The following is a 20,773-nucleotide window of genomic DNA, read 5'->3' on the forward strand; positions in this document are numbered from 1 at the left end:
GAGTCTCTACAAGATAATGCATTATCAAAGGTAAGCAACTTGTTCATCCAGTACATAGCCTACCACTACATTGTCAAGATAAATATATTATCATAAAAATCTCCACATTGCCTAAGCCTATTAAAAACTATGTTCAATTATTTTACATACCTATACTTGCCTTGTGATGTAGGGATTAGGTTTGTGTAGTGGGTGTAATACATTTTCATACATTATAGTGCATGCAATATATTAGGGGTATACCTAAGGACTACTCAATCTTTCAGTTGAAAGTGGTCTAGGGTTTCCATATTAATCAAAATATCATTTGGCCACTTTACCAAAATTCTAATTCTTGAAAGATAGATAAAAATGTTGGATGTAGAAGGGCTTTGGATTTACACTCAACAAAACCAAAGACCTTACACCACCCAAACGCCTGTTTGAGAATTTTTAAGGAAATACCTCCTTGGCATGGTTACCCCCTGACTTTTTGCCTTTGCTGATGCTAAGGTATAATTTAAAGTGTGCTGGGACCCTGCTAACCAGGCCCCAGCACCAGTGTTCTATCCCTAAACTGTACCTTTGTCTCCACAATAGGCACAACCCTTGCACTCAGGTAAGTCCCTTGTAACTGGTACCCCTGGTACCAAGGGCCCTGATGCCAGGGAAGGTTTCTAAGGCCTGCAGCATGTCTTATGCCACCCTAGGGACCCCTAACTCAGCACATGCACACTGCTTCACAGCTTGTGTGCGCTGGTGGGGAGAAAATGACTAAGTCAACATGGCACTCCCCTCAGAGTGCCATGCCAGCCTTACACTGCCTGTGGCATAGGTAAGTCACCCCTCTAGCAGGCCTTACAGCCCTAAGGCAGGGTGCACTATACCACAGGTGAGGGCATAAGTGCGTGAGCACTATGCCCCTACAATGCCTAAGCAAAACCTTAGACATTGTAAGTGCAGGGTAGCCATAAGAGTATATGGTCTGGGAGTCTGTCAAACACGAACCCCACAGCACCATAATTGCTACACTGAAAACTGGGAGGTTTGGTATCAAACATCTCAGCACAATAAATGCACACTGATGCCAGTGTGCAATTTATTGTAAAATACACCCAGAAGGCATCTTAGAGATGCCCCCTAAAAACATACCCCACTTCCAGTGTAGGCTGACTAGTTTCTGCCAGCCTGCCACACACCAGACATGTTGCTGGCCACATGGGGAGAGTGCCTTTGTCACTCTGTGGCCAGAAACAAAGCCTGTACTGGGTGGAGGTGCTTCTCACCTCCCCCTGCAGGAACTGTAACCCCTGGCGGTGAGCCTCAAAGGCTCACCCCCTTTGTTACAGCGCCACAGGGCATCCCAGCTAGTGGAGATGCCTGCCCCTCCGGCCACTGCCCCACTTTTGGCGGCAAGGCTGGAGGAGATAATTAGAAAAACAAGGAGGTGTCACCCACCAGTCAGGCCAGCCCCTAAGGTGTCCTGAGCTGAGGTGACTCTTACTTGTAGAAATCCTCCATCTTGTACATGAAGGACTCCCCCAATAGGATTAGGGATGTGCCCCCCTCCCCTCATGGAGGAGGCACAAAGAGGGTGTAGCCACCCTCAAGGACAGTAGCCATTGGCTACTGCCCTCCCAGACCTAAACACACCCCTAAATTCAGTATTTAGGGGCCCCCAGAACCTAGGAAACTAGATTCCTGCAACCTTAACAAGAAGAAGGACTGCTGACCTGAACCCCTGCAGTGAAGACGGAGACGGCAACTGCTTTGGCCCCAGCCCTACCAGCCTGTCTCCCAACTTCGAGGAAAACTGCAACAGCGACGCATCCAACAGGGACCAGCGACCTCTGAAGCCTCAGAGGACTGCCCTGCAACCAAGGGTCAAGAAACTCCCTTGAACAGTGGCCCTGTTCAACAATCTGCAACTTTCTTGCAACAAAGAAACAACTCTAAGGACTTCACGTTTCCTGCCGGAAGCGTGAGACTTTCCACTCTGCACCCGACGCCCCCGGCTCGACCTGCGGAAAACCAACACCACAGGGAGGACTCCCCGGCAACTGCGAGCCCGTGAGTAGCCAGAGAGGACCCCCCTGAGCACCCACAGCGACGCCTGCAGAGGAAATCCAGAGGCTCCCCCTGACCACGACTGCCTGTAACAAGGGACCAGACGCCTGGAACCAACACTGCACCCGCAGCCCCCAGGACCTGAAGGAACCGAAATCCAGTGCAGGAGCGACCCCCACGCGACCCTCTGCCTAGCCCAGGTGGTGGCTACCTCGAGGCGCCCCCGTGCCTGCCTGCATCATTGAAGAGACCCCCAGGTCTCCCCATTGCTTTCAATACAAAACCCGACGCCTGTTTGCACTCTGCACCCGGCGCCCCTGTGCCACTGAGGGTGTACTTTTTGTGCCTGCTTGTGTCCCCCCCCCGGTGCCCTACAAAATCCCCCCGGTCTGCCCCCGAGGACGCGGGTACTTACCTGCTGGCAGACTGGAACCGGGGCACCCCTGTTCTCCATTGAAGCCTATGTGTTTTGGGCACCTCTTTGCCCTCTGCACTTGACCGGCCCTGAGCTGCTGGTGTGGTAACTTTGGGGTTGCCTTGAACCCCAAATGGTGGGCTACCTTGGACCCAACTTTGAATCCTGTAAGTGTTTTACTTACCTCCCCCAGGAACTGTTGATTTTTGCACTATGTCCACTTTTAAAATAGCTTATTGACATTTTTGCCAAAACTGTACATGCTATTGTGATTATTCAAAGTTCCTAAAGTGCCTAAGCGAAATACCTTTCATTTGAAGTATTACTTGTAAATCTTGAACCTGTGGTTCTTAAAATAAACTAAGAAAATATATTTTTCTATATAAAAACCTATTGGCCTGGTGTAAGTCTTTGAGTGTGTGTTCCTCATTTATTGCCTGTGTGTGTACAACAAATGCTTAACACTACCCTCTGATAAGCCTACTGCTCGACCACACTACCACAAAATAGAGCATTAGAATGATCTCTTTTTGCCACTATCTTACCTCTAAGGGGAACCCATGGATTCTGTGCACACTATTTCTTACTTTGAAATAGTATATACAGAGCCAACTTCCTACAGAATTATAAGCTACTTTTAAAAGGATTGGCTTAATGTAAGCGATTCACGTTTAGAGGATGAGTTTCTTGAGTAGAGTAGCAGAGCTTATCAAAAGGCTGGGGATGCAAAAGGAAAGTTTTCTACAGCAACTTTGTTGAAGAACCTCCTTATTGTTGACATTTGCACGCCTGTAAAAAGTAGCTCTACCTACACATATACCAAGCACTCGTGTCATCTGGTTCCTGAGAAGACACCAGCGTGAACCACACCTCCTTGGGGCACCTATTTAAATGGCTTATGCTACTTTTCTAAGGTTTGCCATGCTGTTGCTGCTTCAGATGCTCCTTTTTAGGGATGACCTTATTGCTTTTTTTAGGGTTACTTCACAAATAACACACTTAATACCATTACTGCACGATGTGGTAATTCCGGCCTGTGCTATTACCACAGTAGTCGGTATTTCTGGGAAATCGCTGTTTCAAATGGTGTTTCTGCTTCCAATTTTCTCATTAATTTCTTCAGTCCCGGCCCTTTTCCCCATCATATTTTGTCCGGTTTCTCCTGGCAAAATATGCACAGTGAAAAAATCTGAAGGCGAAGGTGTGTTTTTCCCATAGCTCTTGTAATTCCTATATGGACAGAAATTACAGAGAAACATGTAAGAAGGGCTTGAGCGTTTGAGTGTCAGTGAAGTCCCCCCTTTGTATGAAGCTGGCTGTGCCATAAATTATGTTCAAATAAATCAATTTTACTAGAAGTCAGCTAGTGCGGTTCATTATGCTGCCTCCCGGTTTTATTATACTGCTACTCATCATTAAAGGAGCGATTATAGCTTTAGGCCTACCGTCGTTTTATACTTACGGTTGAGCATAATTATATGTCAATTACTGCACTAGGCAGTTGTTTTAATCTTACTAAACAAAGTCGACTTCGCAGCTCATTTGAGAAACGGGGGGATGATTTCGAAGCAGTACTTTATTGTCTTTGGATGCAGAGGCAAACATTTTTGCAAGAGTTCTATTATGAGAACCGTCATCTCAAGCAAATCAAAAATGTGCATCTGCTCAGTTAGAATGGCTTCAGACGAGATAACTCTAGCTCTGAGTATTGTCAAATTATCCATGTTGAAATAAAATCAGTCTTAATGGACAAATGCCAGTTTCTATATACGACACTTATATATTATTTGTATGCGTCCATAACAGATAATAGCCCTAAATTATGGCAAACATTAAGCATTGTTGCTAAACCAGGAGAGGTAATAGTTTAGCTCCAAGAAAAGAAACCCTTTAGGGGCAAAAGCATGTTTGTGTACTCGTGCCTCTTTTATTTATTTTGTATAATCGTGACTTGGAGGATACTATAAACATTGTATTGTGCCGCTCCTCGTTGCGACATCAAGTTCACTTTATGATGTGTGTTGATGAACCTGTAATATTGAACAAAACGCACACAGGATCTTAACTTTTTCTGTTGGAAGAGTGTAATGCTAAGAATAATTTATTTTTAAACTTGGCAAATACTTCAATTATGACATTTGTAAGGAAGGAAAATAATTCCATGGTACCTATATAGCAGTAGAGTTGGTACTTCGAACATGTTAAAGTACATAGGTGCGTTGATGGACCCACCCTAATGCCATTTGCAGTAAATTGAATGCAATGTTCAAAAACTACCAGCCAATCTCCCTGCTCTCTTTCTCAGCTAAGGTACTGTAAAAAAATCAGTAATAAGCAACTCATGACCTACCTACAGCATAACCAGCTACTCAATGCCTCCTAATCCGGCTTCCACAGCAGTCACAGCACCAAGACCACCCTGATTGCAGCCGTAGATGACATCTGTATACTCCACAACCTAGGAGAAACAGCGGCCCTGATCCTCCTTGACCTCTCTGCAGTCTTCGATACCGTATCCCACCACATGCTGGTCAAAAGACTCCACCACATCGGCATTTTAGGGTTAGGGCTCTTAGATGGATCACCTCCTTCCTCACCGGAAGAACCCAGAGGATTCACCTAACTCCTTTCACCACTGAAGCAAACGACATCATTTGCGAGTTCCCCCAAGGATCACCCATCATCCAGCGCTTTTTAATACATACATGATCCTGCTAGCCACCTTTGTCAGATCATACGCCTTCAACATAATCGTCTACACAGAGGAAACCAAACTCATCCTCTCACTGACGACCTCACCACCACCAGAACCAACTTCCACAGATGCATGATAAGTGTTGCCTACTGGGTGAAAAAACTGCCTACAGCTAAACGTACACAAGACTGAACTTCTGATCTTTGGCAAGGGCAGCAACACATGGAACAAGTCTTGGTGTCTTTCAGGACTAGGATCCGCACCCAAGCCCTCCGAACATGCCAGAAACCTTGGGATCATCATTGACAACATGCTTACCATGGAATCACTCATTAACACCATCTAATCCATCTGCTTCATTACTCTGTGCATGCTACGTAAGATCTTTGAGTGGATACCCCCGCACACGAGACACACCAGGACACAGGCCCTCCTCACTGGTCAACTAGACTATGGCAATGCCCTCTATGTAGGAATCGCCTCACAATTCCTACAAAGACTTCAGACCATACAGGACACCAAAGCCAGACTCACCCTTGAACTTCTCCAACGATCCCACATCACACCACACCTCAGGCAACTCCTTTGTCCCCCCCATGCAGGAAAGGTACATATTCAAACTGCTGACCCACACACACACAAAGCTCTACACAACCAAGGATCTACCTACATTAACCACTACCTGAATTTCCTTCAACCGCCAAGAAGATTTGGCTCTGCCTCCTTATCACTTGCCAACTCTCCATGCATCCACCAAAGCAGAAGTGGAGAATGTGCTTTCTCCTACATAGCAACAAAAAACCTGGAACAGCTTCCCCATGCATTTCCAGACCATCCCCTCTCATCTGGAATTCCATAGAGCCCTCAAGACCTGGGTATTGGAATAAGACACTGAGACCTGCAAGGACCTAAAACTTACCAGGGTGATTAGTTACGCTTTACAAATCCTGTTTTATTGACTGATTGTATAACTAGAATCACTGTATACATATGAATAGAGAACACAGAGAGGTCATAGCATGAACTTTCATGACCCTGAATGTTAAAAAATAAACCTGTTTCACTTAGTCAGTATTGGAGGTTCTTCTTCTCCCAGAGTGGTTCCTCATCTCGAAAACTTACTCCTGGTCAACTGATATAATTGACTCTTCTAAGAACAAACATATACACATGCTTGTCAGCAACTGCATAATTGATACTTATGCTAGTGAAGCTATTCTATAGACAAAGGAATTTCATTTGATTATAATCAGTCTTTGTATGTAAGTAAACAAAAATAAGGTGTTTGTCAATACATGTGAATGTGAGTTTGGGATGACAGCTGTTTGCATGAAGGGTAACCCAGGATCAACCATGTGTTGTAAATATTTCAGTTGCTAAATAATTTTATTTTCATATTATAGCATTATTGCTGGTGAATAATCAAAATGTAAAAAAAATATGTTTGTAGTTTACATAATGTTTGTAATGTATAGCTTTCATTTTTGAATTTTCAAAAGAGAACTATCCTGTGTTACAGAGATGTACGTGTAACACCTGCTGCTGTGAAGAATGATGTGGATTTACTCTGGCGTTTCTCTGGTGAAGGAGAAAACACCGTGCTAAAAAGTATTGAATACACATCAGGTAAGTATAATTATATGGTCCTCTGATAACCTCTAATATGTCGTTGCTTTGGCACAAACTATTTTTTATTTAGGTTTGAATATTTTTTTAACCAACACCTTGTTATCTAATCAACATTCCCCACATCACTTTCTTATTAAATCGACGCAATAAAAGTATACCTAAACACATTAACACTCCACCACAGTAAATGGTTAGCATCGCCCATCTCCGGGTTGTCTTTCCATTACGCACTCATCAAGAAGAGAAGGACAATACAGGCTGCTTGTCTCATGTCTCCGCATGGTGGATACTAGTCACAAACCAAAGCTATAAAACCAAATGAATAATTAGTGAAGCGAATTGAGAAATATTTTTTAAAAAGACAGTAAAGGCGAAACCCTCAGCCACTAATAAGACTGCAACAAACAAATCCTTATAAACACACAAACGATATTCTCGTTAAAAGAAACTTTTGCGTTGTGGGACCTTCATTAACCGTCATCAATGTTAGAATAGTTTCCCACAGCATAAGGGAACCTCAGAACACTTTACATCCAAATATACTGTATATTGTAGGGAGGGTGAGGAGTGTGACTTGTCTATGCTGTAGAATAACCTACAAAGTCTTTCAAATGTCATTTCTTTCCTGAATTTCCAGCTTCCGGAAATTAACACCCCCTTTTATGAAATCTACATTGCAGCACCCTTAAAATCTAAATCATTGCCTGACCCTGCCTGCAAACTAGAAACAAACATTGCCAACGCCAATAGGTCTGGTATTGGCCGCCTACCTTGTAGCAATTCTTTTTTTTATTTTGACCTGGTTTTTGCAAAATGCTATTACTCAGGAAACTGCAGAGCCATCATGAGTCTAAACAAGAACAATGGCTAAAACACAATGTTGTATTGGTCTACAAAATGCACACATTGCCATAGTACTCCCTGTCTCTGAAGGCAACTACTTTGCGTGTTGCTATGCTCCTTGTGAAATGGCAGTGAACAATAACTCACTGTGAAGTCAGGCAATGGCTGAAGACGGCTGATACATTGCCCCTTGATGCATACTGGAGTGGGTGAAAGGAAAACCTGAATGACAGGACCAAAAACTAACTAGCTGTAAAGTCTTGGCTAACACAGAGTTTTAAAAAAGTGAGCTGGTCTGCATTGGCTGCCAGCCCCTTGCCTTTGGGAACCAAGACTATAAAAAGCCATTCTGTCTGCCAGCCTCTTGCCTTTGTGAAAGAAAGAAACAAAGAAAGTAGGAAAGAAAGAAGGAATGAAAGATACAAGGAAAGAAGGAAAGAGTGAAAGAATGATGGAAGGAAAAAAGTAAGGAAAGAAAGAAGCAATGAAGAATGGAATGTAGGAAAGAAAGAAGGAATGAATGAAGGAAAGCAAGAAAGAATAAAGAAAAGAAAGAGTGAAGGAAAGAAAGAATGAAAGAAAGAAGGAAAACAAGAATGAAAGAAAGAAGGAAAGAAAGAGGGAGGAAAAAGGAAAGAAAGAAGTGAGGAAGGAAAGAAGGATAAAAAGTTGGAATTGCAGGCAGAATCACAAATACCAACCACCCTCATGAGCTTATAGTCAGAGTTCATGGAGCTGCTGTCAGAGAAACAAAGGCAACTTCAAAAGGCATTTGTAACAGCATTGGCAGGAGACAGGCTCTGATAAAGATGGAATATGCCCTGTGTTCTCATCTGGTAGAAAGCGTCCTGCTTTTACCTCAGGCTTTACAAACAAATGCAACACAAAAGTAATAATAAAGTAAAACAAAATCACTGGCTGAAGGGAACTCCATTGAGTGTGGATGTGCTCCTTGTAAAAGCGGTTAAATGTGGTCACTCAAAGTGAAGTTAGCCAGTGGCTGAAGTAGTCTGGCCCGTTCTCTCATACTGTATGCTGTACTCGGTAGAAGCAAAATGTGAATGACACAAGAACAGATCAATGGATGAAGTGAGTTGGGTGAAAGCCCCTTTATGTAAGTATAGTATACATATTAGTTTAGTAAAATCAAAAGTTCTTGGTTAACGCCAAACCTAAATTAGAGACCCGCTATTCTTAACATTAGAATAGTTAAATAAGGACTTAGATGTTTACGCTTTAATGAAACCTTGTTCTGGCAGTTTTCTTTCAGAGCCAGTTATTTCTGGCTTGTGTGAGTGGGACGTTTGAACACTGTCAACATGATGTAGGGAACAAGGTGGGTAAGCTGCTAGCATGGTTGAGCAATCAAGACAAATGGATGTGCTGAGTAGCGATAGAGACTCACAAAAAGCATGTGAGAAGTGATATATCCATAGCGCCAATATTCACAGTCTACTGTAGATGTAGCACACCCAAAGAACTGCCAAATTCACAAGGAATTACAGATAAGGAGTTTATCAGACTCTGATTCAATGGACTTCTAGATTGAGATTATGCGAGGAAGGGCCATAGGCTAAATGCAAACTGGGAAAACACCAGGCCCACACCATCTCCATGTAGAGTTGTTTAAGAGGCTCATCAATTGTCTGTGAAAACAGATGTTAGCTATATCCAAAGGGGCCAGGTCCAAAGCCAGACTGGTCAAAGATCTGTGACAGGCCATGAACATTGTTAGCCTTGTAACTAAGGAAAGGAATCCTAAAGACAAGGGGTCTCTGAAATAGATGATGGCCCTCTATATCAAATCTATCAGGTTACCAATTCATGGGATTGTATACCACTCAATGCAATCTGGAAAGAGTGATAAGATAGATTGGCATGATTTTTTAGAGTGACATGCTTCATCATTGGGCCATGCTCCTCGTCAAGCGTGGCACTGCAATGCCTGACGGGCCCTTTGAGGGAGCTCTTTGCCGGATATCCTTTTGATCTATTTGAGAAGATGAATGTAATAATGTGGGATTGGAACAAAAAGGAACTGTTAAAATTGACTGTGGGAGTCCAAAGGACAGACCTTAATTGTAACCTGGCACCCCGTCAAGATTAAAAACAAAAGCCATTAGGAGCCGGCTCCTATGTTGCGGCCTCATTCCCGCTGGGCCGGCGGGCGCAAACTTGGTTTGCTCCCACCGGCCCAGCGGGAATGTCATAATGGGGGCCGAGTGAGTGCGGCCGCATTGGCGGACGCACAGCGGTTACCGCCTGGCGGGCAGCGGTAGCCGCCCGCCAAGGTCGTAATGACCCCCTTTGTATCTCATAGAGCATACAATCCAAAGCAGTTAGATGCATGCTGTGTTCCAGATTTTGAAGATAGACTAGAGAAAAGTGAGTCTTAAAATTACTATGGTTATTAGCAAGATTATGTAACACACATTCCTATATAACTCCTAGACACATTAGGGAGCCGGGGCTGGTCCAAATGCCTGTGACGTTTGTGTCTACATTACAGCAAATGATGGACACTTACCAAAGGCTCCTGCCACAACACCTGACAATTCAGCCTCTTCAATCAGTGTTACTTGCTGTACCCATATCATCACCTCCTCCACCTGCCCCTTTGCCAGCTACACTACCCCACTAACCATAACCACCTCCTCCCCTGCCACCTCCAAGAACTCTGTCTCTCTGACAAATCTATTAGCCTCTGGTACCACCAGCTTCCAAAGACATGGATGATGATGATGATGATGATGGCTAAGCTGTCTCTATATTTTCTGATATAGAAGAAGAGGATGGATAATTTTCACAAAGAGATGGTGATAATAATAATGATGGAGAAGATTTCTTATCTAACTAAGGGAAATAACAGTCTACCCAATACACATTTATCACTTGATGATAGATCCCATTTTCATTCAATAATGGAAAGGGCTGGCAAGAAATTCAACCTGCCATTGACATGAGTGGAGCATCAGTGTTCCATTTATGACTTTAAGAATGCGCCATGCAAGTCATCAGTAGTCATTCCAATCCTAGATTATGTCTGGTCTGAAGGTCTACAAATAAGAAAAACACCTGCTAGCGCTCCAGCGGTAAATACCATGTCTGGAGAAAAAATAAATAGCCCAAGATTGAGGCCCTGTTTGTCTCACCGGTCATCTGAAACCTCATTCAGAGATAACTTTGGCTGCTCGAAGGAGATCTAAAAATCCCATTATGCCATCCTCTGCTCTTCCAGACAGGGATAGCAGGTCTACAGATGATCTGGGCCAAAGAATTAGTTCTATGACAGCAACATCAATTAAAGTAGCCAGCATTCTGGTTATCATAGGATGCTACGATTTTCAAATGTGGCATGACATTGTGTCATTGCTTGACCTTGTACAAGAGAATGAAAAGGACAGTGCTACAACTACACTCAAGGATGAAGCACTTATTTCAGCAGTTATCAGCGATGAAGGCCTCAGATGCAGGCTTTCATTAGCCTCCAAGAAGAGCTGTCTTGAGAAAACACAGCTGGTTAAGATCTACAGCCTTCCATTCTGAGGTCCTATCAAATATCATAGACATGCCTTACGATGGCCTCACTCTGTTTAGGATTCATGTAGAGTAAGCTCTCCAGAATCATAGGATGGATACAGATCTACCCCAAAGGTGCCCCATATATTTTACGGTACTGTAGAGCTGGAGTGTCCAATTTTTGTGGCTCTTAAATATTTCAAAATTACAGGGGAGGTTTCAACCAATACAGTGGTCAAAGACAGTCATATTATCCTCAAAAGCAATGCAGATAAGACTAAGGATATACCTAGAACCGTACCAAAGACAAATTTCTGATGGATACAACTACCTGTGGATTCCTCACCTCATGAATACTCCCATGGCGCCAGCATTCTACGGAAATCTTCTTACTAGTCTCTGCACGTCGACGAGGACGTCACTGTCTCGCACGCGACGCCGTCTGACGTCATACAGGCAATAAGAGGTCCTCGACGACGTGCGGACGTCAGTTCCCTTTTTTCCGTGCATTCGAAACGGTTATCTTCGAGGGAGCAACTGTTACTCTTGCGGTTACAGTGTATATCTTGCTGCGTACTCTTTCTCTGTGGAAATAATGTCGCAGAGAAAGTCTGGATTTAAGCCTTGTCGTGAGTGTGGAGGCAAGATGTCGGTGACGGATCCTCATTCCGATTGCCTTTGGTGTTTGAGCTCCGACCACGACGTCTCGACTTGTGATTCGTGTCAGCACATGAATCCGAAGGCCATTAAAGAACGCGAGGCGAAGCTGTTTATGGCCAAGTCAAAGGAGAAGCATCACAAGAAAAAGTCTTCTCCAAGACATCGGCGTCATCGAGACTCCCGGCGCCGTAGAGAATCTCGGCGTCATTCAAGGGAGGCTCGTTCCAGGTCTCCGGATCGGCGCCGGAGGACATGGGAGGTCAGCCCCACGGTGACGCCGCATCCTTCGACGCCGTTGCTCTCTCCGACGTCTCCAACTTCGCCTGGACAGGCGTCGGTGATTGAGGTATTGGAGCCTCAGGTGTTTTCTCCGGCGCAGACGCCGAGGCCGGCGTCGGGGTCGCCTCCGAGTCAGGCACCCCAGTATCCGGCTTTTCCCACCCCTGGAGCCGATAGTTCCGCATTCTTGAATGCGATGTATGCCATCTTCCAACAGATGGCTCCAGGGGGTGCTCCGGCTGGGCCTTTGGCCTTTTCTTTGGGTGATCCTGCGCCTCTTCGGCCGGCACCCTTTATGCCCTTTCTCCCGTTTGGGAACGTGGGCTCGGCGCCAGTGTCGGCGCCGGTGGCCGCTCCGATGGCTTCGGAGGGATTGGCCCCAGGGATTTCCATCCCGTCGACGTCGAGATTTCGGCCTGTGACTCCGGTGGGTCCATCCGTTTTATCTGCTCTTCAGTCGGCGCCGAAGTTACCTGTGGCGCCGGATGCGGCGTCGGTGGCTTCGGAAGATCGGCGCCGATCTCCGACTTCAGCGGAGGTGTTGTCGACTCCGCGGATTGAGCAACGACTGCATTCAAGGAGGCGTGCTCTCCGGGTACTAGAGGAGCAGGAGTACCAACGAGCCCTAGAGGAAGGAGAGCTAGAGGACTCGGGTGATGGGCTGCGTGAACTGGAGTCGGCCAGTGGGCTGGACACTTCCCCTGAGTGGGACCTTTCGTCCCCGGGGGAATATACCGAGGAAGCTGCTTCCTTTCATACAGTGGTACGGAAGGCAGCTAGTTTTTTGGACCTGCCTTTGCCGGTGGTGGAGGCGAAACAAAACCTTTTGACAGAGGTGTTGCATCCGGCCTCAGCCGCGGCGGAGCCTCTATTACCTTTTAATGACGCTCTGCTGGATCCGGTTTTAGAGGTGTGGAAGAAGCCGGCATCTTCCCCAGCAGTTCACAGAGCCGTGGCCAGGAGGTATCGGACGGCTCCAACTGATCCTGGTTTCCTATCTAGGCACCCTACGCCGGAGAGCTTGGTTGTGCAGGCCTCCTGTTCGTCCAAATCAGCGCCTGGTTCTTTCCCGACGGTGCCTGGGGACAGAGACTCAAAAAAGCTAGAGGCGCAGTCGAAGAAGATTTTTTCGTCCTGCAGTCTGGCGTTAAAAGCCACTAATGCGACCTGTATCCTGGGGAGGTATATTCATGCTCTGATGGATGACATCTCCTCTTCGTTTACAGAGCTTCCCCAGGGTCTTTTGGATCTTGTCTCTGATGCCCAGGCTGCTGCGACCCAAATTATCCAGACGGGACTGGATACCACCGACTCGGTAGCCAGAGCAATGGGCACAACTGTGGTGGAAAGGAGACAGGCCTGGCTACGTAATTCGGGCTTTTCGGCAGATGTACAGTCCACATTGTTGGATCTCCCGTTTGATGGGGACAAACTGTTTGGGGCTAAGGCTGATTCGGCCTTGGAACGTTTTAAGGAGAGCAGGGCCACGGCGAATTCGTTGGGACTCCAAGCTCCTTCTTCCACGGCCTCTTCCAGATTCTTCAGGAGGTTTCGTGGATTTGGGCGTGGCTCTTCCTCCTCTTCCTTTCGGGGAAGATATCAGCAACCTGCCTCTTCCCACCCCTATAGATCTTTTAGGGGGAGGGGTAGGGTCCGCACCAGGGGAGCCTCTCAGCAGCACTCTGCCTCTTCCTCATCCTCTGGCGGGGTGCAGCAGGGGAAGCAGCCTTAGGCTTCCACCATTTCCCACTCACTCCTCTCCTGTAGGGGGAAGATTACAGCATTTTCTCACCAAATGGGAGACTGTTACGTCGGACACTTGGGTTCTCAGTGTTGTGGGAAAAGGCTACACCCTTCCCTTTCGGGAGTTTCCGCCCCTCATCCCGCCCCGCCCTTCGTATTGTTCACAAGAACACCTCCTGTTGCTAGAACAGGAGGTGGAAGTCCTCCTTTTAAAGGGCGCGGTGGAGTTGGTCCCGGAGCAGGAAAGGGGTCAAGGAGTTTACTCAAGGTATTTCCTGATTCCCAAGAAGGATGGTCGTTTGAGACCAATTCTGGACCTGAGGATCTTGAATTGGTTCCTCAAGCAGGAAAAGTTCAAGATGCTGACCCTAGCACAGGTGCTTTTGGCGTTGAACATGGAAGACTGGATGGTGTCTGTCGACTTGCAGGATGCTTACTTTCATATCCCGATACTCAAGTCACACAGGAAGTATCTCCGGTTTGTGGTGGGATCGCAACACTACCAGTTTGCGGTCCTTCCGTTTGGTCTTACTTCAGCACCTCGAGTCTTCACGAAGGTGATGTCGGTGGTTGCGGCAGAGCTCAGAAGGAAGGGGATAGCAGTATTCCCTTACTTGGACGATTGGTTGATCAAAGCCAAGTCCCCGGAGCTTGTGTTGCGTCATCTGCAGTCAACAACCCAGTTGTTGTTCGACCTGGGCTTTTCGGTGAACGAGCCCAAATCTCACCTGGAGCCCTCTCAGCGCCTCCTGTTCATAGGGGCAGTACTGGATACGACATTGGGTCGGGCCTTTCCTCCGCCTCAGCGGATTCAAGATATTCAGGATTTGGTTCCAATGTTTCGAAACGGAGCGGTAGTTCCAGTCCTCAAGGTCCTTCGTCTGCTCGGTCTTTTTGCCTCCTGCATTCTGTTGGTCACGCATGCTCGCTGGCACATGAGGGCTCTTCAGTGGTGCCTCCGAAGGCAGTGGTCTCAACACAGAGGGGATCTAGAGGGTACTGTCAAGATCTCCAGAGATGCTGCTGTGGATTTGAAGTGGTGGATTGCAAGCAACAATCTTTCACAAGGAAAACCGTTCCAGCAGTCGCCACCAGTGGCCACAGTCATAACGGATGCTTCCACTCTAGGGTGGGGAGCTCATCTGGGGGATCTGGAGATCAAAGGTCTTTGGTCTCCAGAGGAACAGATTTTTCACATCAATCTGTTAGAGTTACGGGCTGTACGTCTGGCTCTCAAGGCCTTCCTCCCTTCCCTTCGTGGTCAGTCGGTACAGGTCCTAACGGACAATACTACCACGATGTGGTACATAAACAAGCAGGGAGGAGTGGGGTCGTACCTTCTCTGCAGAGAAGCTCTTCGACTATGGTCCTGGGCAAAGGACCATCGGATTTGCTTGATAGCAAACCATCTGGCCGGAGTCTTGAACGTGCGTGCGGACAGTCTCAGTCGCCACTTCTCGGCAGACCACGAGTGGCGTCTCCATCCAGATCAAGTCCGTTTAATCTTCCAGAAGTGGGGGTTTCCTCGGGTAGATCTGTTCGCCACTCGAGAGAACGCGCATTGTCCGTTGTTCTGCAGCCTTCAGTATCCGATGCAGGAAGCATTGGGGGACGCGTTTCAAATGACCTGGTGCGGCCAGTTGCTTTACGCGTTTCCTCCCATACCCTTGATTCCTCGAGTATTGAGGAAGATTCGCCAAGACCGGGCTCTAGTAATCGTAATAGCTCCGGATTGGCCAAGGAGGGTGTGGTACTCCGACCTTCTCCAACTCTCAACGTGCCCGCCGCTCCGTCTCCCTTTCAGGGCAGACCTCCTCTCGCAGTCGCAGGGGCAGGTTCTACACCCCAACCTCCAGAGTCTGCACCTACATGCCTGGAGATTGAACGGGGCAACCTGAGTTCCTTCTCTCTCCCGCCTGAGGTAGTGGATGTTATATTAGCGGCCAGGCGACACTCCACTAAATCTATCTACGCTAATAGGTGGTCTAAATTTGTTGCGTGGTGTGGAGAGAGGCAGATTGATCCTTTACAAGCTCATCTATCGGACGTTTTGTCTTTTGCTCTATCTCTGGCGCAGAAAGGTTGTGCAGTGGCTACCATTAAAGGTTATTTATCGGCCTTGTCAGCCTTCATATGTCTTCCAGACCAACCATCTTTATTTAAATCCCCTATTGTTATCAGATTCTTGAAAGGTCTTCTAAATCAATATCCTCCAAAGCCATTCGTTATGCCGCAATGGGATTTGTCCTTAGTCCTGACTTTCCTTATGGGGTCCCCTTTTGAACCTATGCATTCTTGCCCCTTAAGGTATTTGTTTTTAAAAACAGTCTTCCTGATAGCTATAACATCAGCAAGGAGAGTGAGTGAGTTGCAGGCCTTATCAGTAAAACCCCCTTATACAACTTTTTATGGGGATAAGGTGGTGTTGAGGACCAAGGCTGCTTTCCTCCCGAAGGTTGTTTCACCCTTCCATTTGGCTCAGGCAATTACTTTGTCCACGTTCTATCCTCCGCCTCATCCTTCCAAAGAGGAAGAAAGACTGCACCGTCTGGATCCAAAGAGAGCGTTGAGCTTCTTTATCAATAGAACAAAGGATTTCAGGCTGGAGGATCAGCTGTTTATTGGATACGTGGGCAAGAGGAGAGGAAAGGCAGTCCACAAGAGAACACTATCCAGGTGGGTTGTTCTTTGCATTAAAATATGTTACTCTTTGGCAAAGAAGGATCCTCCTGAGGGCATTAGAGCTCATTCCACCAGAGCTAAGTCGGCCACTTCGGCCTTAGCCAGAGGTGTTCCTGTGGTCGACATCTGCAAGGCCGCAACTTGGTCGTCCCTTCACACTTTTGCAAAACATTACTGTTTAGATTCTGAGGTTAGAACGGACGGCCATTTTGCACGGTCAGTGCTGCAGGATTTCTTGGTTTGACCATTTAGGCACCCACCACCGGGCGTGGTACTGCTTTGGGACTCTATTCATGAGGTGAGGAATCCACAGGTAGTTGTATCCATCAGAAGAACGAGTTACTTACCTTCGGTAACGACTTTTCTGGTGGATACATTAGCTACCTGTGGATTCCTCACGGTCCCACCCGCCTCCCCGTTGCCTTTATGGTCTTGCCAAGTAATCCTTGAGTGCGCTCCTCTTGATCTTTGAGGGTGCAATAGATGTATATATATAATATATTTATATATATATATGGGTATATGTGTATATATCTTTATGTATATACTTGGTGTGTGTATATATTTTTAAAAGAAAGAGTTTTATATATATATATATATATATATATGTACATAAAAAAGATTTACAGTTATTCATACAATGTGGTGTATTTTTACAATATAATGGATGTTGCTTTGTTCTTTCATTGCATTGCCTGGTTGTTCTCATGCACGTAAAAAATGATTGGTACTGACGTCCGCACGTCGTCGAGGACCTCTTATTGCCTGTATGACGTCAGACGGCGTCGCGTGCGAGACAGTGACGTCCTCGTCGACGTGCAGAGACTAGTAAGAAGATTTCCGTAGAATGCTGGCGCCATGGGAGTATTCATGAGGTGAGGAATCCACAGGTAGCTAATGTATCCACCAGAAAAGTCGTTACCGAAGGTAAGTAACTCGTTCTTATGGATGATAATCCGGAAGTAAAAGACGCTCTTCCTAATCATGCTCTAACCTTACCTTTCCACCTGTGCTTCACTTTCCATGTCATACATGGAAATTGGGAGAGAGAATTTCTCCTATTTGCTCCAGCTTGGGAAGACATAACATTGGACAATTGGGTGAGATAAATTGTTTCTACCGGTCACATTTTAGAATTCGTTAAAAAATTAACTATATGCCCGCCCAAAACAGAACATCACCTCTAAATGAGGGAGATAACAGGAAATTCTCCTCCTCCTCAAGGAAGCAATATAAACTGTCCCAAATCCCAGAGTAACCGGGGATTTTACTCAAGATTCTTTTAGTCAAGAAAAAAGACGGGCCAGTGCAGACCGTTTTTGGACCTAAGACAGCTGAACCAGTAATCATTTTGGATGGAGGTCCTTCTAATTACAACCTTTGATTATCAAGATGCATATTTCCATAAAACTAGTCACTGGAAGCACAAGAAATATTTTTGCTTCTCAGTAGCATGACAACACTACCAGTTCAAGGTGCTTCTTTTCAAACTAAAATCAGCAGAGTTTTTACAAAGTGCTGTGCTCCACTCACTGCCTTTCTCAGGTGAGAGGGAGAGGGAAGGTCTTGTATGACAGCCACATTAGTCTCTTGCAGACCCTAGGTCTCATGCTGAACAGGTAGAAATATTTTTTAGAATCAGAGACAAAAATCCATTTGCTAGGTGGTATACTCAACACACTGCTGCAAAATGGGGCTCCATGTGCAAAGAGAGTCATAAAGCTCCAAGCAATGGTAAAGAGCCTATCGCAAAACATTTTGCTACAGTCAGACAATACAGGTCCCTGCCAGTCCTGATGTCACTATGCATAGGTTTCATTCTCTTTTGCAGGCTCTGAATGAGGCCTGACCAACAAGAACTGGACATGCAGTGGAAGCAAGTTGAAGGCTTGTGGGACAGCACAGTCCAAGTCATGAAACTACTGAAACAGGCACTATTGTGGAGGAGATTACCAGCAAACCTAAAGGCAGGTCTCTCTTTTCAGTTTCTCACAGAAATAGTTGTATGCAGATGCATCCCTGGACGGATTGGGAGCTCATCTGCAAGAATTTTCAACCAGAGGCCTCTGGTCAGATGTAGAAAGAATACTCCACATGAAAGTGCTAGAGAATGGACAATACAATATCAATGTTTTACTTAGCCAAGCAAGGGGGGGGGGCCTTGGTCCCAACCTCTTTCAGAGGAAGCTCAACTAATTTGGGACTGGGCCATTTCTCACAAGGTCAACATCGCCATAGAACACTTGCTAGGATGCCAAAACAATCAGGTGGTTGCATTAAGCAGAAAACTTTCAGACTGCCACGTGTGGGAGCTACATCAGGACCATATGGATTACATCTTCCAACAATAGGGTCAACCAATGATCGATCTCTTTTACACCATGGTCAATGGAAAATGCCACTACTTTGTGTAGGAAGATGGCTCCTTGTTGCAGTTACCCCCCCCACCACCACTTTTTGCCTGATATTGATGCTGACTTGACTAAGAGTGTGCCTAGACCCTGCTAACCAGGCCCCAGCACCAGTGTTCTTTTACTAAAAATTTACCATTGTTTCACAATTGGCACACCCCTGGCACACAGATAAGTCCCTTGTAAAAGGTACCAGTGGTATCAAGCCCTGTGACCAGGGAAGGCCCCTAAGGGCTTTACTTACCTGCTAAACTAACTTATACTTACCTCCCCCAGAAACACTTGATTTTTGCAGTGTCCACTTTTAAAATAGCTTACTGCCATTTTTGACAAAACTGTGTTCATTACGGTTTTACTTCAAAGTTCTATATTTACCTACACCAAGTACCTTACAATTTATGTACTTACTTGAATTCTGAATCTTGTGGTTCTAAAATAAATTCAAATAATTTTTATATAAAAACATATTGGCCTGGATTTAAGTCTTTGAGTGTGTGTTCCAATTTATTGCCTGTGTGTGCACAACAAGTGCTTAACACTACCCTCTGATAAGCCTACTGCTCGACCACACTACCACAAATAGAGCATTAGTATTATCTTTCATTGCCACTATCAGCTTCTAAGGGAACCCTTGAACTCTATGCTCACCATCTCTCATTTTGAGTTAGTATATACAGAGGCAGCTTCCTACATTGGTGGATCAGCGGTTGGGGTCTAAGACTTTGCATTTGCTGGACTACTCAGCCCATTCCTGATCACATGACAAAATTCCAAAAATTGTCATTAGAAACTGATTTTTGAATTTTCGACCATTTTTCAAAATTGTTAAAAGTCATGCTAGGGCCTTGTGTAACTCCCTGTTAGCATTTTTTTCAAGTTTAAACATTTGCAAAAGTTAGGATTTAAATCCTAGAAGTAGTTTTTAGTTTCTTAAAAAGTAATCCCAACTTTTAGGGTCATAATGAGTCACACAAATGAGATGGTGATGAAACCCAACCTCGCCCCTTACCTGCATCTAGGGATGTCAGAGTTAAGGTCTCTCTGTAAGATAAAAAAGATAAAAACTGGGTTCAACCCTACCAAGGCCAAACTCCAGGAGCTCTTGACAGAGTTCACAAGGGACCACCCCTCTGAGATGGAGGATCCTCCCTCAGATGGGGAAATTAGTGAACAGGAGGATGAACTCACCCCTCCTGTCCTAATTAGTGAGGACAGGGTTCCTAGAACCCTGTCCCCACAAATCATAGTCAGAGAGCCTGGTCCTTCCACAGGGGAGTCCAGTGCCTCTGTAAGCATTGAGGGTAGCCTCAATGAAGAGGACTTCCTTCTAGCACGGATGGCCAAGAGATTAGCTCTGGAGAAGCAGCTCCTAGCTATAGAAAGGGGAAGAAAAGAAATGGGTTTAACACCCATAAATGGTAGCAGCAATTTAAATATGGTCAGAGAGAATACTGACATCCTAAAAGTCCCCAAAGGGATTGTAACTAAATATGAAGAAGGTGATGATATCACCAAATGGTTTACAGCTTTTGAGAGGGCTTGTGCAACCAGAAAAGTAGGCAGATCTCACTGGGGAGCTCTCCTGTGGGAAATGTTCACTGGTAAGTGTAGGGATAGACTCCGAACACACTCTGGTAAGGATGCAGAATCCTGTGATCTCATGAAGGCTACCCTGATTGAGGGCTTTGCATTCTCAACTAAGGAGTATAGAATTAGGTTCAGGGGGCTCACAAAACCTCAAGCCAGACCTTGGTTGATTTTGTAGACTACTCAGTGAAAACACTGGATGGTTGGGTAACTGGAAATGAAGTCCATGACTATGATGGGGGTTATCATATGTTTATGAAACAA

The 20,773-nt window shown here is 45.7% G+C and overlaps 1 protein-coding gene across 2 annotated transcripts in view; it reads left to right on the forward strand.

Moving 5' to 3' along the window:
- Positions 1-20,773, forward strand: part of ODAD2 (outer dynein arm docking complex subunit 2) — an 827,935-nt gene that overhangs the window by 153,134 nt on the left and 654,028 nt on the right. For both annotated transcript variants that reach the window (XM_069211313.1, XM_069211314.1), the window contains exon 5: positions 6,676-6,782. In XM_069211313.1, the coding sequence (XP_069067414.1) occupies positions 6,676-6,782 (107 nt within the window). The remainder of the gene's footprint in view (positions 1-6,675; positions 6,783-20,773) is intronic.

The sequence above is a fragment of the Pleurodeles waltl genome, chromosome 10 (assembly GCF_031143425.1).
Source record: "Pleurodeles waltl isolate 20211129_DDA chromosome 10, aPleWal1.hap1.20221129, whole genome shotgun sequence".
NCBI classification, from domain to species: Eukaryota; Metazoa; Chordata; class Amphibia; order Caudata; family Salamandridae; genus Pleurodeles; species Pleurodeles waltl.